Source organism: Chiloscyllium punctatum, chromosome 7, assembly GCF_047496795.1.
Source record: "Chiloscyllium punctatum isolate Juve2018m chromosome 7, sChiPun1.3, whole genome shotgun sequence".
Lineage (NCBI taxonomy): Eukaryota > Metazoa > Chordata > Chondrichthyes > Orectolobiformes > Hemiscylliidae > Chiloscyllium > Chiloscyllium punctatum.
In genome coordinates, this window is record NC_092745.1 from 119,079,641 (window position 1) to 119,098,045 (window position 18,405).

General features: G+C 42.8%; 1 protein-coding gene across 2 annotated transcripts in view; it reads right to left on the minus strand.

Moving 5' to 3' along the window:
* The window catches only part of LOC140480093 (serine/threonine-protein kinase N2-like), a 127,721-nt gene that overhangs the window by 19,905 nt on the left and 89,411 nt on the right, over window positions 1–18,405 (minus strand). For both annotated transcript variants that reach the window (XM_072574733.1, XM_072574732.1), the window contains exons 4-8: window positions 16,731–16,860; window positions 16,123–16,271; window positions 15,820–16,033; window positions 4,665–4,850; window positions 520–629 (exon numbers count right to left, since the gene is read on the minus strand). In XM_072574733.1, the coding sequence (XP_072430834.1) occupies window positions 520–629; window positions 4,665–4,850; window positions 15,820–16,033; window positions 16,123–16,271; window positions 16,731–16,860 (789 nt within the window). The remainder of the gene's footprint in view (window positions 1–519; window positions 630–4,664; window positions 4,851–15,819; window positions 16,034–16,122; window positions 16,272–16,730; window positions 16,861–18,405) is intronic.

Genomic DNA, 18,405 nt, shown 5'->3' on the forward strand with positions numbered 1-18,405 from the left:
GCTGTTTTGGAGCTCACAACCTCAAAACTTTAACTTGTAATCCCACTAGACGTTGACCTCCATGCTTTGGGAAGCCCAGTATTACATCATGTCAAAGTTCCTGCTATTTTATTTGAGAGTGTTCACTTGGGAAGTACCATTGTTCCAGAATGGATTCTATTTAAAAATTGGAGGGCAATTTTGAGGATGAAAGATATTGCAGAGAAAATGTACATGAACTATTTTGACAGGCTCGAAGGCAAGTTAGCTGAAAAACATCTGTTGGCAATTGGGGAATCCTAGAATAGAGTTCAACCATATTTTTACATGGCCCAATTAATAGCTAGCTACTAATAAAATTTCATGACTAATTTAGTTTTGCAGTCAGACTTCGGTCTAAATGCCACATGACAATTTGTTCAGTTATAGTTTTGACAAGCATTAAAACTGCAGTGATTAAATTCCAGCTTCGAGCTCCCCCTCATTAATAAGGCAACGTCCTACTTCCAAGAAAGGAGGTGCACAGTTTCTCTTGCTTACCCGATCTAGCTCTAATGTAAATTTCTGATCCCACGACTGATTGGAAACGGGTTTCCAACTAGTTTGTCCAACAACTGTATTGTCCAGCTTCAGTACAGCACCAATCTCATCTGTACAGAAATAAATTCTCAGTTAGATAGTGCCAGAAGTCTGGGACTTTCTTGAGCTCTCTCTCAACACACAACCTTCAACAAATAAGTAAATTTAGGATTCTGTGTGCTGTAAGCAGAGCAGGGCAAAACAAAATGACTAAGCACTCTCATATCGCTGATCAGGACCCGTAACCTTCCACATTTAAATACTTTCTGAACTGAATGAGGAGTTTAGGGAGTGCATTCCACTCTTCATCTTTACATGCCCCACCCAGCACTTTCCCTTCATAGCTCTAAAATAAGTACAAGCTGGCCAATCATACTACTTTTCTACTTACAAACTAAAAGATTTCAAACCTAGTTTGGCATAAGCTAACCACTACTTCACAATTAGTTGACCTTTTGTTCTACTTATTTCAAATCATGCTGAGGGCCTTGACCTAGGCTTGAGAACACACGCTCAAATTAATTTTAGGAACAAATTTAAATCAAGCCTGTAATAAGTACAGTTTTAAGTTAATTGCATTTATAAAATCCAGCTCAGCAAGCTAACCTACATGCAGAATCTCAACCTGAGCTACAAATCTTCTCAAAATTCACTATAGATTGGGTCTGAGGAGCTTCAGAATAGACAAGCCACTAAAGGATTTTGGGTTTGCCTGCACTAATTACACTACTGAAACATGGGACAAAAATGGTTTGTAAGCATTTGTTCCTGCCAGCTTTTAGTCAGGGTGAAAAAGAATGAATAAAACTGTAATTTACGTTAAGGTTAAACAACCAAGATGTGGTCCACATAGGTACCATCGACATAGATAGGAAGAAAGGTGGGGGGAATCGAAGGCAGAAATTCAGGGAGCTAGGGTGGAAGCTTACAGCTAGAACAGAATCATCATCTCTGGTTTGTTGCCACTGCTACGTGCCAGTGAAGCACCGCTGGAGGATGGGAACCTGAATTGTAGTTCCAGGATACAGGAGGTTGAGGGTACTGAGGTCAGGGATAGGTTTACAAGGTCACGAGAGGACACCAGCAATCTGGATGCTGGTTTTAAATGCGAGTACTTCAAATGCCAGGAGCATCTGGAATAAGATGGGTGAACTTGCAGCGAGGGTTGGTACCTAGGATTTCGATGTTGCAGCCATTACAGAAACATGGCTAGAGGAAGGACAGGAATGGTTTTGCAGATTCTGGGATTATAGATGTTTCAATAAGAACAGAGAAGATGGTGGTGGTGGTGAACAGGGCAGGAAAGAGTGGTTGGCACTGTTAATCAAGGGTAGCATTACAGCAACTGAGATAACATTTAAGTACTCATCCATTGACACAGTTTGGGCAGGGTTAGAAATAGGAATGGAGGGGTCACCCTGCTAGGCGTTTTCTATAGCATTTTGAATTTTTCCAGGGATGTAGAGGAAAGGATAGCAAAGATGATTCTCAATAGGAGCGAGAGTCACAAGGTAGTTGTTATGGGGGCCTTTAACTTTCCCAATATTGACTGGGAATATTATAGTTCAAGTAGTTTAGGTGGGCCAGTTTTTGTTCAATGTGTGCAGGAGGGTTTTCTGACAGTATGTAGACAGACCAACAAGGGGCAACACCATATTGGATTTGGTACTGGGTAATGAACGCGGCCAGGTGTTAGATTTGGAGGTAGGCGAGGACTTTGATAATGACCACATTTAGTTATGTTCACAACAGCAAGGGCAGGGATAGGTATATACCACAGGGAAAGAGGTAATAACTGGGGAAAAGGCAATGATGATGCGATCAGGCAATATTTTGGATGCATAGGATGGGGAAGGAAATTGCAGGGGATGGACACACTTGGAATGTGGAGCTGATTCAAGGAACAGCTATTGCAGGTCACTGATAAGTATATATCTATCAATCAGTCAGGGAGGTAGCTGTTAAGACAGAGAGCCATGGTTTACTAAAGAAGTTGAAGCTCTTATCTAGGAGGAAGAAGGCAGCTTATGTGAGGATGAGGCATGAAGGCTCAGTTTGGGGACTTGAGAGTTAAGTTAGCCAGAAAAGATCTAAAGACAGGGCTAACAAGAGCCAGGAGGGGACATGAAAAGTTGTTGGCGGATAGGATCAAGGAACACCTTAAGGCCTTCTATAGGTATATCAGGAATAAAAGAATAAAGAATGACTAGAATAAGATTAGAGCCAAAGATAGTGGTGGAAAGTTGTGTGTGGAATCGGACAACATAGGGGAAGCGCTTAATGAATACTTTTCATCAATATTCACATTAGAAAAGGGCAATGTTAATGAAAATACAGAAATACAGGCTACTAGATGAAATTGGATTGTGGTTGACAATGAGGAGATTTTAACAATTTTTGGAAGATCTGAAAATAAATAAGACCCTGGGCCGGATGGGATTTATCCTCTCTGGGAGGCCAGGGAGGAGATTGCAGAGCCTTTTGCTTTGATCTTTATGTCATCATTGTCAACAGGAGAAGTGGCCAAAGACTGGAGGATAGCAAATGTTATTCCTTTGTTTAAGAAAGGGAGTCGAGACAACCCTGGTCAGTATGCCTTGCTTCAGGCATGGGTAAAGTGTTGGAAAAGGTTATAAGTGATAGGATTGATAATCATCTGGAATGAAATAATTTGATTAGGGATAGTCAACACAGTTTTGTGAAGGGTAGGTCATACCTAACTAACATTATTGAGTTCTTCGAGGAGGTGACAAAACAGGTGGATGAAGGTAAAACGGTTGATGCGATGTTTATGGACTTCAGTAAGGTATTTGATAAGGTTCCACACAGTAGGCTATTGCACAAAATACAGAGTTTCGAGAGTGAAAGTGATTTAGCAAATTGAATCTGAAATTTGCTTACTGAAAGAAGACAGAGGGTGGTGGTTGATGGGAAATGTTCATCTTGGAACTCAGTTACCAATGGTGCGCTGCAAGGATCTGTTCTGGGGCCACTGCTGTTGACCATTTTTATCAATGATCTAGATGTGGACGTAGAAGGAGGGGTTAGTAAATTTGCAGATGACACTAAGATTGGCACTATTCACAACTCTGCCTAAGGATGTTGTGTTACAGAGGGACATAGATAAGATGCAGAGCTGGGCTGAGAAGTGGCAATGGAGTTTAATGCAGAAAAAAGTGAGATAGTTCACTTCTGAAGTAGTAACAGGAATGCAGAGTACTGGGCTAATGGTAAAATTCTTGGCAGTGTAGACAAACAGATCGGTGTGTCCTGGTGCATAAACTGAAAGTTGCCACCCAGACTGATAGGGTTGTTAAGACGACATATGGTGTGTGGGGTTTATTGCTAGGGAGATTGAGTTTCAGAGCCACGAGATCATGCTTCAACTGTACAAGACAGTGGTAAGGCTGCACCTGGAGTACTGCAAACAGTTCTGGCCAATGCAGCATAGGAAGGATGTGGCAGCTTTGGAAAGGGTTCAGAAGAGATTTACTAGGATGTTACCTGGTCCAGAAGGAAGATCTTACAAGGAAAGACCGAGGGAACTGAGGCGGTTTCGTTGGAGAGAAGGAGATAGAGAGGTGAGTCAACTGAGACACAAAGATAATCAGAGGGTTAGATAGGGTGGACAGCGAGAGCCTTCTTCCTCAGTTGGTGAAGGCTAACACGAGGGGACATAGCTTGAAGTTGATGGGTGATAGATTTAGGACGGGTACCAGAGTAGATTTTTTACTCAGTAGTTGAGTGCGGAACGGCCTGCCTGCAATAGTAGGAGACTCGACTATGTGAAGGGCGTTTAGTGGGCATTGGACATGAAAATGGATAATAATGGAAAGGTGTAGGTTAGATGAGCATCAGATTGATTTCACAGGGTGCAACATCAAGGGCTGAAGGGCCTGTACCTTGCTGTAATGTTCTATTAACAGAGGAAGGGTGCACAAATACATAAGCCAACCTATGCTGTATTTTGAATCAACAACTCCCAGTTCCTCCATCAAGAATGAAGTAACGTCTAGTAGCATGAAGTTTAGAAAGATGGTCAAGTTTTCTGATGCTCAGACGATGCACAAACCCATAAAACATATGTTTACTAAAGTTTACTTAACTGGACAAATCTTCTGTTTTGACAGGATACCGGCTATTTCCACTTCTGCTTTTGCTAGTTCTGCTTATGAAGGAGGATCTGGTTTCATTTGGGCTCCAGCCAGGCAAAGGAACAAATGTATTTTTTGATCGACCAGGAACTGTCTCCAGCAAGTCTTGACATCCCATAAGCCTAACTTCTAGGCTACCTGTTGACAGAAGTAGTTATTTATCAAGAAATACATTAAATAACCTTAAGCTCCTTTACTTTACAGCTAGTTAAATTCATGACTTGAAACACTTTGATCACTCAATGCCATTAATATCAAAACTGTTTTACGGATGTGTTAAGTACGGATCCTGAGCAACAAGTAGGTTAAAACTGTGACACAACTGAAGGCAGGGTCAGTTTGGAGGAGATTTTGAAACATGTTGACAAAAACTCAAATGATAAGGATGACATGCACAAAAAAGTTTGCATCATGGAAGCAAGATTGAGGAAGGTTACGATTCGAACAGAACAAAATTACAGCTGGAGAAGTTCAAGGACCAAATAACACACTTTACATAATTCAAAGTTTAGGAGAAGATTTGTAGCTCGGGTGCTCGTTGTTGTGGTTCTGTTCGCCGAGCTGGGAATTTGTCTTGCAAACGTTTTGTCTCCTGTCGAGGTGACATCCTTAGTGCTTGGGAGCCTCCTGTGAAGCGCTTCTGTGCTGTGATCTTTCCTCCGGCATTTATAGTGGCCTGTCTCTGCCGCTTCCGGCTGTCAGTTTGAGCTGTCCGCTGTAGTGGCCGGTATATTGGGTCCAGGTCGATGTGTTTGTTGATAGAGGCATGGCACTCTTCCACAAACTCTAGAAATTCCCTGGCTGTTCTCTGTTTGGCTTGCCCTATAATGGTAGTGTTGTCCCAGTCGAATTCATGTTGCTGGTCATCTGTGTGTGTGTGTGGCTACTAAGGATAGCTGGTCATGTCGTTTCGTGGCTAGTTGGTGTTCGTGTATACGGATCGTTAACTGTCTTCCTGTTTGTCCGATGTAGTGTTTTGTGCAGTCCTTGCATGGGATTTTGTACACTACATTGGTTTTGCTCATGTTGGGTATCGGGTCCTTTGTTCTGGTGAGTTGTTGTCTGAGCGTGGCTGTTGGTTTGTGTGCTGTTATGAGTCCTAGTGGTCGCAGTAGTCTAGCTGTCAGTTCAGAAATGCTCCTGATATATGGTAGTATGGCTAGTCCTTTGGGTTGCGGCATGTCCTCGTTCCGTTGTCTCTCCCTTAAGCATCTGTTGATGAAATTGCGAGGGTATCCGTTTTTGGCAAATACCTTGTATAGGTGTTCCTCTTCCTCTTTTTGTAGTTCTGGTGTGCTGCAGTGTGTTGTGGCCCTTTTGAATAGTGTCCTGATACAACTTCGTTTGTGTGTGTTGGGGTGGTTGCTTTCATAGTTTAGGACTTGGTCTGTGTGTGTGGCTTTCCTGTAAACCTTTGTGGTGAATTCTCCGTTCGGTGTTCTCTGTACCATCACGTCTAGGAATGGGAGTTGGTTGTCCTTTTCTTCCTCTCTAGTGAATCTGATTCCTGTGAGTGTGGCGTTGATGATCTGGTGTGTGTTCTCTATTTCTGTGTTTTTAATTATTACAAAAGGTGTCATCCACGTATCTGACCCAGAGTTTGGGGTGAATTTGTGGTAAGCAACCACCCCAACACACACAAACGAAGTTGCATCAGGACACTATTCAAAAGGGCCACAACACATTGCAGCACACCAGAACTACAAAAAGAGGAAGAGGAACACCTATACAAGGTATTCGCCAAAAACAGATACCCTCGCAATTTCATCAACAGATGCCTAAGGGAGAGACAACGGAACGAGGGCATGCCGCAACCCAAAGGACTAGCCACACTACCATACATCAGGAGCATTTCTGAACTGACAGCCAGACTACTGCGACCACTAGGACTCATAACAGCACACAAACCAACAGCCACACTCAGACAACAACTCACCAGAACAAAGGACCCGATACCCAACATGAGCAAAACCAATGTAGTGTACAAAATCCCATGCAAGGACTGCAGAAAACACTACATCGGACAAACAGGAAGACAGTTAACGATCCGTATACACGAACACCAACTAGCCACGAAACGACATGACCAGCTATCCTTAGTAGCCACACACACACACAGATGACAAGCAACATGAATTCGACTGGGACAACACTACCATTATAGGGCAAGCCAAACAGAGAACAGCCAGGGAATTTCTAGAGTTTGTGGAAGAGTGCCATGCCTCTATCAACAAACACATCGACCTGGACCCAATATACTGGCCACTACAGCGGACAGCTCGAACTGACAACCGGAAGCGGCAGAGACAGGCCACTATAAATGCCGGAGAAAACAGCACAGAAGCGCTTCACAGGAGGCTCCCAAGCACTAAGGATGTCACCTAGACAGGGGACGAAACGTTTGCAAGACAAACTCCCAGCTCGGCGAACAAAACCACAACAGACTTTACATACTTGGGATTTTATGACATCTTTGAGAAGGTATTTTGACTGTCGTGTAAATGGACCATCAATATACAACATTCATCATCCGACTGTAATATCCAAGATAGTCATGAAGTGATTTTAAAAAAAGGACACTGCTAACCTAGGATGGCTGGGATCACCTAACAGTCACATGGAGTATGCAAAACTGGCTGTATTGGAATGCTCACTTTAAATCAGGTGGTGCTGAAACAGAGACATTAAGAGATGCTCATCTCTTGTTTTATATAGGAAGATTAAAAGATTTCCTACAATGGAAGAACTGCACAGACACTGGAAACAGAGTGGGACAGCGACTCATTGGTTAGCACTGCTGTCTCCGTGCCAGGGATTCAGGTTTGATTCCAGCCTTGTGCGATTGTGTGGAGTTTGTACGTTCTCCCTCCCTCAATCTCAGAGATCAACACTGGTTAAAGACACATTGTTTGCCAGGAGATCAAAAATTATCTGCTAGGTTTGCCATGCCTGAGGATATAGGCCATTTCCACATCAAAACCATTGGGGCTCTTCAATTACAACATTGGCATCTACCAGAAGTGGAAAACTGGCAGCATATGTCCAGTAGATAAAAAGCAGGTCAAGTCTAGCCCAGCCACTTCCTCACCTAGCAGCTTACTCTTGATTAGTAAAATAATGGAAAGGCTAATCGACATTATCAAGCAGCACTTGCTTCACAATAATCTATTCACTGACACTCAGGTTCAGTTAGGCCAAGGCCACTCAACTCCTGACCTTAAGTCTGTTTAGGTCTGAAGCTGTATTAAGAGCTAAAATTTCAGAGGTGAGGAGAATGTGACTGCATTTGACATTAAGGACGCAAGTGACTCAGCTTTCTTTTTAGAAGATTCTTTCACGGGCTGGGACAGCATTCATTGCTGATTCCTAGTTGCCATGGAAAAAAGGTGGCTGTGAGCTACCGCCTTAAACTGCTGCATTCCATATGCTGTAGGTAAACCTAAAATAACAGATGTGAATATTCCAGGATTTGAAACTAAAGGAATCGTGACATATTTCCAAGTCAGGATGGCAAGTGCCTTGGAGGAAAACTTGGGAGTGCGCCCACGTATCTGCTGCTCTTGTCCTTCTCGACGGCGGTGGTGATGGGTTTGCAAGGTGCTGGGTGGAGTCACACTCATTTGATTTATTGTTGTCACATGTACCCAAGTACAGTGAAAAAGTTTTGTTTTGCAAACAGTACAGGCAGATCATAACATACAAGGACATATAGACAGAGCAAGGCATGCAAGGTTATGGCTGCACAGGAGGAGCACAAAGCAATATCAACATTAGATTTGAAATTAGACAGTCCATTCAGGAGTCTAACAGCAGGGAAAAAGCTGTTCTTGAACCCATTGCTGCAGGTGTTCAAGCTTCTGTATCTTCTGCCTGACAGAAGAGGTTGGAAGGGAATATTACCAAGGTGAGAGGGATGATGTTGGCAGCAAGTGTAGATGGAGTCCAAGGATGGGAGGTTGCCTTTTGTGATTGCCTGAGCTGTGTACACAACGGTCTGTAGTCTCTTATGATTCTGGGCAGAGCAGTTGCCGTACCAGGGCGTTATGCATCCAGATAGAATACTTTCTATGGTACTTCTGTAGAAGTTGGCGAGGGTCCTGACGGACATGTTGAACTTCCTAAGCCTCCTGAGGATGAAGAGGCATTGTTGTGCCTTCTTGACTATCACACCTATGTGAGAGGTCCAGGGCAGATTGCTGGTTATCGTCATTTCTAGGAACTTGATGCTCTCAACCCTCTCCACCCCAGCTCCACTGGATAAATAGGAGCATGTTCTCCTCCTTTCCAGATGAACTCAACGATCAGTTCATTTGTTTTGCTGACAGAGATTATGATCACTGCACCACAACACCAAACCCTTCATCTCCTTCCTGCATGCTGACTCATTACTGTTTGATATCCGGCCTACGACTGTGGTATCAATAGCGAATTTGTAGATGGCGTTTGTACAAAATTTGGCTACACAGTTGAGAGTGTACATGGAGTATAGCAGCAGGCTGAAAACATTCTTGGGGGGGGGGGGGGAAAAGAGTGGGGGCGCTCTAGTGTTGAGGATTATCATGGCGGAGGTGCAGTTATCTAACTTCACGGTTTGTGGTCTGTGGGTTGGGAAGCTGAGAATTCAGTTGCAGAGGGTGCAGCGGCGACCTGGGTGAAGGTGGGGGGGCGGGGGGGGTTCTCACAGTTTCAACATTAGTTTGGCACCAAGCACAAAAAGGAAGATAGTAACTTCATGACCATCTTAGATATTTCAGTCAAATGATGAATGTTGTACATTGATGGTCCATTTTCGCTACTTTAACTTTCCCCACATTGACTGGAAATGCTATAACTAGACAAAAACTGATCCATCCGAGGTGCTAATTTACAAAGGAGGGTTTCCTGACACAATATGTCAAAGGGCTGACAAGAGGGGAGGCCACATTGTGCTTTGTAATCAACCAGGCCAGATGTTTGAGTTAGTGGTAGGTGAGCACTTGGAGAGTGTGACAATAATTTGGTTATGTTTAGTTTAGTGATGGAAAGGGATAGGTACATGCCACAGGGCAAGAGTTATAGATGGGGGAAGAGCAATTATAATGTGATTAGGCAACACTGAAGAAGCATAGAATGGGGTAGCAAAATGCAGGGGATGGAGACATTTGAAATGTGGAGATGGTTTAAGGTACAGATATTGAGTGTCCTTGATAGGTATTTTCCTGTCAGGCAGGGAGGACGTGATAAGATAAGGGAACCATGGTTTACTACAGAAATTCCATCTCTTGTTAAGCGGAAGGAAGAGACTTATGACGTTGAGACGAGATGGTTCAGGTGAAGCAATGGAGAGTTACAGATTAGCTAGGAAGGATTTAAAGACAGTTAAGAGCAGCAAGGAGAGGACACGAGCAGTTTTTAGCAGGTAGAATAAAAGGAGAACCCTAAAGCTTTTTATAGGTATAAGAAGAATAAAAGGACAACTAGTGTAAGAATAGGGTCAGTCAAAGACAAAAATGGGAAGCTATGTGTGGACCCTGTGGAGACTGGAGGGGTGCTAAACAAATATTTCTCAACTGTTTTCACTCAGGAAAAGGAGGATAATGTAGAGAAGAATGAGATATGGAATATTAGACTCGAAAGGATCCAGGTTAATAAGAAAGAGGTGTTATCAATTCTAGGAGGAGTGAAAGTAGACGAGTCCCCTGGGCCCGATGGGATTTATCAGAGTATTCTCTGGGAAGCTAGGGAGGTGGTGTTGGAGCCTTTGGCCTTGATCTTTGACTGGTCAATGTCTACAGGTTTAGTACAGAGGACTGAAGGATTGTAAGTGTTGCACCCTTGTTCAAGGGCAGTAGAGATCACCCAGGTAATTATTGACCAGTGAGCCTTACGTCTGTTGTAGGAAAAGTTTTGGAAAAGATTATAAGAGATAGGGCTTATCATCTAACAAGCAACAATTTGATTGCAGATAGTCAACATGGTTTCATCAGGGTGGGTCATGTCTCTCAAACCTCACTGAGGTTTTTGAGAAGGTGACTAAGCAGATGGACGATGGTAGGGCAGTTGACATGGTGTACGTGGATTGCAGTAAAGCCATTGAAAGGTTCCAGATGGATAGGCTGTTGGAGAAAATATACAGGCATAGGATTGAGGGTGATTTAGCAGTTTGGATTAGAAACTGGCTTTCTGTAAGGCAGCAGCGAGTGGCGGTCGATGGAAAATATTCAGTCTGGAGTCCTATTACTAGTGGTGTACCACCAGGATCTGTTTTGGGACCACTGCTCTGTCATTTTTATAAATGATTTGAACACAGGCATCGGTGGATGGGTTAGTGAGTTTGCAGATGACACGGAAGTTGGTGTAGTAGTGGGCAGTGTGGAAGAATGTTGCATGTTGCAGGGGGACTTGGATAAAGTTCCTGCAGAATTGGGCTAACAGATGGCAAATGGAGTTCAATGCAGATAAATGTGAGGGGATTCACTTTGGGAAGGATAACAAGGAGGCAGAGTACTGGATCAATGGAAGGAATCTTTGTAGTGTGGATGTGCAGAGGGGATCTTGGTGTCCATGCACATAAATCCCTGAAAGTTGCCACCAAGGTTGATAGTGCTGTTAAGGCAGCATACGGTGTGTGTTAGGTTGTTTTGGTAGAGGGATTGAGTTCCAGCACCGTAATGTCATGCTAGAATGTAGAAGCATTGGAAAAGGTACAGAGGGGATTTACCAGGATGTTGCCTGGTCTGGAAGGATGGTCTTATGAGAAAAGGTTACGTGAATTGGGTCTGTTCTCACTGGAGAGAAGGCAGTTAAGAGGGATTTGATGGAGACATACAAGATGATCGAGATAAGGTAGACAGTGAAAGTCTTTTTCCTAGGATGATGAGGGGGCATAGCTACAAATTGAGGGGTGATACGACTTATGACAGATGTCAGAGGCAGGTTCTTTACTCTGTGGTTAGGGGGTGAAATGCCCTCCCTGCCAACTCAACCACATTTGGGACATTTACATAATCCTTGGATAAGCATATGGATGATGGGATGGTGTAGGGGGATGGGCTTAGATTAGTTCACAGGTCGGCGCAACAGAGGGCCAAGGGCCTGTTCCACGCTGTATTCTTCTAAGTTCAACTATCTTCAGCTACTTCATTAACAACCTTCCCTCCATCACAGGAGATGCACAAATGTTCAGCACTATTCAACACAAGATACTGAAGAAGTCTGTATCCATATGCAACAAGACCTGGACAATATCCAGGCTTGAGCTAACATGCACACCACAAAAGTACTAGTCAATGATCTTTAAAAAGAAAGAAGCCAACCATCGAAATTCGACGACACTACCATTATCAAAGTCCCGGGGGTTACTATTTATGAGAAACTGAACCAGACCAGTTATGCAAATATTAGATTAGAGTGTGGAAACAGGCCCTTCGGCCCAACAGGTCCACACCGACCCGCTGAAACGCAACCCACCCAGACCCATTCCCCTACATTCACCCCTGCCCCTAACACTACAGGCAATTTTATCATGGTCAATTCACCTAACCTGCACATTTTTGGACTGTGGGAGGAAACCGGAGCACCCAGAGTAAACCCATGCAGACTCGGGGAGTATATGCAAACTCCACATGGTCAGTCGCCTGAGGCAGGAATTGAACCCAGGTCTTTGGTGCTGAGAGGCAGCGGTGCTAACCACTGTGCCACCGATTGTTTTGCTCCACCAGTAACTTGTCAGACACTGGCGGGGCCGATCCGAGGACTTCACTAAACCATCCAAATCGGTCCAATATTGCGACTGCAAGAACATTTCAGAAATGAGGAAACCCGCAGCATGTAAAAGTCACCTATCCTCTCCCCAAAGCCAATCCATCATCTACTACACAGTCGGGACTGAGGAAATACTTTCCACTTGCTTAGCGAAGTGCAACTCTAACACAAGAAGCTTACACAATCCAGGACAAAGCAGCCATCTTTATTGGCACCAAATACACAAATATCTACTCTCTCCACCACAGAAGCACTGTAACAGTAGTGTGCACCATCTACATGCTCTGCTGAAATTCACTGAAGTTCTTAGACTGCACTTTCCAAACCCATGACTATTCCATCTGGAAGGACACAGGTAATAGATACACAGGAACACCACCTGCAGGTTTCCTACCAATTCACCATCCTGAATCATTTTGTGCAATATCATTTTGTCGTCACATGGTCAAAATCCTGGAAGCCCCCCTTCAATGGCATTGTGAGTTTACCAACAGCAAATGGACTAGAGGCAAGTGAAGGCTGCACACCAATCACCTTCAATAACAACAAGGCATGGGATAGCCTAGCCTGTGACACACTATCGAGGAACAAAAACAACCCCTGGTTTCACACACAACTCAAGAATCCTAACAACTTTAAACTACAACTATCCCATGCAAACCTTAAAAGCAACAAAAGTCTCAGCCTACATTTAGCAATGGCAATGTAGTGCATGTGGAAAGAATGAAGAAATATATCCTAAAAGTATGAAAAACTGAAGTTTGTCAAGGAGGAAAAGGACCTTGACATTACTGTATCTAAATCCGGTAAACTCCATGGCCAGTAAGCATTAACTAAAGCAACATAAAATATTAGCTTGCATTTTCAAGAGTGATTTGTTAACACATTAGGTTTTGGACTGCTTGTACGGTGACTGGTGATTTACAGGCACTGGAAAAGATTCAGAGGAATGCTACAACAGTAACTGGCTTACCACACCTTAGTTACTGAAATAGCTTTTAAAAATTGAGTCTATTTATTTTTTTAAGAATCATTAACTACATGAGAATCTGATGAAGCACTAAAGTAATCAAAGTTACACACCAAATGCACAGATTATTTGAATCAGTTAGTCAAAACGTACACTGGTGCAATGGTAATAGAACTACATATATATTTCTGTTAATAGACAGACTACTAATGGGATATATGGATTCGTTGCATATCTACAATGGAGAATGGGATCAGCAGTTAGTTGCAAATCAAGGATGATGTCTACTCAAGGGTCGCAACTTTTCGAGTCATAGAATCATACAGCATGGAAATAGACCTATCGGTTCCATTCATCCATGCTGACCACATATCCTAAACTGATCTAGTTAGATTTGCCAATATTTAGTACATAGAGATGTACAGCATGAAAACAGACCCTTCGGTCCAACCCGTCCAGATATCCCAACCCAATCTAGTCCCACCTGCCAGCACCCGGCCCATATCCCTCCAAACCCTTCCTATTTATATATCCATCCAAACGCCTCTTAAATGTTGCAATTGTACCAGCCTCCACCACTTCCTCTGGCAGCTCATTCCATACACGTACCACCCTCTGTGAGAAACAGCTGCCCCGTAGGTCTCTTTTTATATCTTTCCCCTCTCACCCTAAACCTATGCCCTCTAGTTCTGGACTCCCCCACCTGAGGGACAAGACTTTGCCTACTTACCCTATCCATGCCCCTCAATTTTAAAAATCTCTATAAAGTCACCCCTCAGCCTTCGACGCTCCAGAGAAAATAGTCCCAGCCTGTTCAGCCTCTCCCTGTAGCTCAAATCCTCCAACCCTGGCAACATCCTTGTAAATCTTTTCTGAACCCTTTCAAGTTTCACAACATCTTTCTGATAGGAAGGAGACCAGAATTGCACGCAATATTCCAATAGTGGCCTAACCAATGTCCTGTACAGCCGCAACATGACCTCTCAACTCCTGTACTCAATACTCTGACCAATAAAGGAAAGCATACCAAACGCCTTCTTCACTATCCTATCTACCTGCGACTCCACTTTCAAGGAGCTACAAACCTGCACTCCAAGGTCTCTTTGTTCAACAACACTCCCTAGGACCTTACCATTAAGTGTATACGCCCTGCTAAGATTTGCTTTCCCAAAATGCAGCACCTCGCATTTATCTGAATTAAACTCCATATACCCATCCAGATACCTCTTAAATGCTATAATTGTACCTGCCTCCACCACCTCCTCTGGCAGCTTCTGCACAAGAAAAGTTGCCCCTCAGGCCCCTTTTGAAACTTTCTCCTTAAACCTATACCCTCGAGTACTGGACTCCCCTACCCTGGGAGAAAAAGCTTGGCTATTCACCCTATTCCATGCCCCTCATGATTTTAAGCCTCCATGAAGTCACTCTTATAGTGACGTCAAGGAAAGCATTTGAGGAATGGATCATCAAACAATGAGAAATGTGGCTGATGACTGACGACACTACAGACAAGTTACTGGAAGATGGCAGCAAGCAGACTTGGCTCCAAGGTAACACTGATTAATATTGGAATCAAAACGGATTGCACATCCTCTAGGTTTAATCAAAATAGCTGGCTGAGATTCTATTTGGAATGAAACAAATAGCTTTGATTTTCCTGCGAACTTCAGTCCTGGCTCAAAGGTGACATATCAGATAGAGTCAGAGTCAGAAATATGGCCAGACAAATAAGGCATAGCAGCAAAGAGATTGCTTTGAAAGTTATTTTGTACATTTAGTGGTGAATCCATATTTGCTGTTAGCATCACTAATGTGCAAAGTGAGGAAAAGGTGAAGAAATTGGAGATCGAGCACAGAGGCAAGTGTGAAAATGATAAATGCAGGAAGAAACTTGACAGCATTGGAATAGATAAAATGGTATCAGGACATGACATTGTCAAAGAGGATAATCACAGAAGGAATGGTGATGGATGGCAGAATTGTGGTATCAAAGTTAACAGAGGGTCAGGGAATCAATGCATCAGAATTTACAGTCACAGAAAATTGGCGATTTTGATCTGGAGTGAACATTTGGACAAAATGGAAATGTCAACTACTTAAAAGATCAAATTGTAGCAATAGGTGTAAACATTATATTATAAACATTTAGGAACTTCAGTGGAGTCGATTTGGGATGAAACGTTGGAAAAGTACACTTATCTGATGTTAGAAAATGACAGTATGTCATAGAACCATTTAAGATGAAACTACAGAACTATGCTTCTGAAAGTGCAACACGACAGTTATGTGATCATCTCAAAATGGAGTATCAGTGATTATAAATCAGCACTACTCTCCTGCATAACAACCACACTCAAAAGTAATCTTGACAGTGAAGATTTTGGAAATACACACCTGTTAATGCAGCTGGTTTGGATAGAGTGCTGTACTGATTCTGTGGATAAATCACACTGTGACGTGGACTGAGCGCCGGTGATGAAACCATTGACAATTCATCTTTGATAATACTGCTCTTTGGGTGGTTTTTTGGAAGCTCACTTAGTCTTTGTTCTAAGGAGTATTTTAAAAGATCCAATTTCTGACTTGATTCATTAAATCTTGCTTGTGCCTTGTTGAGAAAGAAAAATTACTTCAACTAAAAAAAGTACTGAAGATTTACAGTAACAAATATGTAAAATACATTCCTTATAAAATTACCTCTGAAAGTGCTTTCTTGTCAGGAACCTTTCCAGACCCAAGTAGTCGCATAACATTTTTTGCTCCTTCTGCCACTGCATACTCTATTCTGAAGTGATGCCTGAGCTCTTCAACTCTAAGCTCTAGGGGGCTTATCACAGGTTTTGTTGCTAAAATAAATAGAAATTTTAAACACAGGTACACAGATGATTACTGCACAACTGGAAGAAAACAACATGGAATCAGCTCTTAAGTCAGTGCTGATGAAGCATGATTGATGGAGAGAATAATGCCCTTTTTATCAACAGTTATCAATAGCCACCAGGCATGTTTCAATACATTTGAAATGCTGTTCACATGGTATCATACACAGAAGGAAGCCATTAAGCAAAGCCATTAAAATCAAGCAAAATTAGCAGAAATCCTGCTGATAATCTTTGTATTAATGTATCTCCCAAAAACAAATCTATATTACAGGGCAAAGAGCTATAATATCAGAGGTTTAGGTACATCACTGTGCAAGAATGTTGAATAATAGTTCATACATCAACATTATAGGTTCATAACTTCAAAAGGCTACTGTAACAATAGCACATCCAGCTCTTTCATATTTTAAATCTAGGTCTTACCTATTCCATCTGAATTTTCAAAGACTGCTTCACTGGTCTGTGTCGATTTAAGAATTTGCATCCTAATCACTTCTATTTTTGTCTTGCTGTCCTGAAGCATTTGTTGAGCTGCAGCTAATAACTTTCGATCCTGTAAAATGATGAGTGCTTAATCAAATATTTGCAACTTTAAAGACAACATTTAACAGAACACTTGCAAAGTAAAACAGACTTGAACTTCAAACACCATCACTACAGACATCAGCTGACTTATTCAGTCTGGTTTTGATATCTATACCAGTCAACTCAGATTTCTTTCCATACATACAAAAATCACCAAATGCACTCTGCTTTTTGCATTTGGATTGTAACTAAAGTCCAGAAATTGAAAGACACAATGTGGGTGGCCCTGCCAATATATTTACACAATTTTCTCTTTCTTTGCTTACATGATTATTCTTCAAAAGTTAGCAGCAATTGGACATGCAGAAATTGATACATTTGATTTATTGTTACATGTACCTACTACAGTGAAAAGCTTTGGTTGGGAGCAACACAGGCAAATTATAGTAAGCAAGCGTATACAGATCATAGGGTGAAGAAAATTTGGACAGAATAAGGCATACAGGTTACACTATTCAGGAAGTACACAAGATCAGATCAACATTATTTGAAGTTAGAGTGCCCATTCATCAGTCGAATAACAGCAAGGAAGAAGCTGTTCTTTCATCTGCTGGTGCGTGCACTCAAGCTTCTCTATAGTCTGCCCGACGGAAAGGTTATGGGAGAGTATTACAGGTTAGGATGGATCTTTGCTGAGGTTGGCAGCCTTGCCACAGCAATGATACACGTAACTGAAGTCCCAAGGGTAGGAGGCAGATTTCCAAGATGGTCTGGGCTGTGCACACAACCTTCTGTAGTTTGTTACAGTCTTGGGCACAGCAGTTGCTGTACCAGGTCGTTATGCACCCAGACAGTATGCATTTTACAGTGCATTTGTAAAAGTAGGTGAGTGAGTCCTTATGGACGTGCCAAATTTCCTGAGCCACCAGAGGAAGAACAGGGGTTGCTGTGCCTCCTTGACTGCCCCATCTACATGGGGAAAAAGTGAGGACTGCAGATGCTGGAGATCAGAGCTGAAAATGTGTTGCTGGAAAAGCGCAGGTCAGGCAGCATCCAAGGAACAGGAGAATCGACGTTTCGGGCATCAGCCCTTCAGGGATGATGACCTGAATATTATCCTAGCACGAAGAAGGGCTGATGCCCGAAACGTCGATTCTCCTGTTCCTTGGATGCTGCCTGACCATCTACATAGGAAGTCAGGAACAGGTTATCACCACTCCTAGGAACTTGACATTCTCAACCTCTGGAGGTAAAAACAATGACTGCAGATGCTGAAAACCAAATACTGGATTAGTGGTGCTGGAAGAGCACAGCAGTTCAGGCAGCATCCAACGAGCAGCTCGTTGGATGCTGCCTGAACTGCTGTGCTCTTCCAGCACCACTAATCCAGTACTCTCAACCTCTGCTCCTTTGTAGATGGGGGCATGTTCTCCTTTCTTTTTAAAAGTCAATTTTTAGTTCTTTAGTGTTGCTGGCATTGAGTGCGAAGTTATCATTGCACTACCTCACCAGGCCCTTTACCTCCTTTCTGCATTCTGGCTCAAATATGTTGTTTGTATCCATCCCATCACAG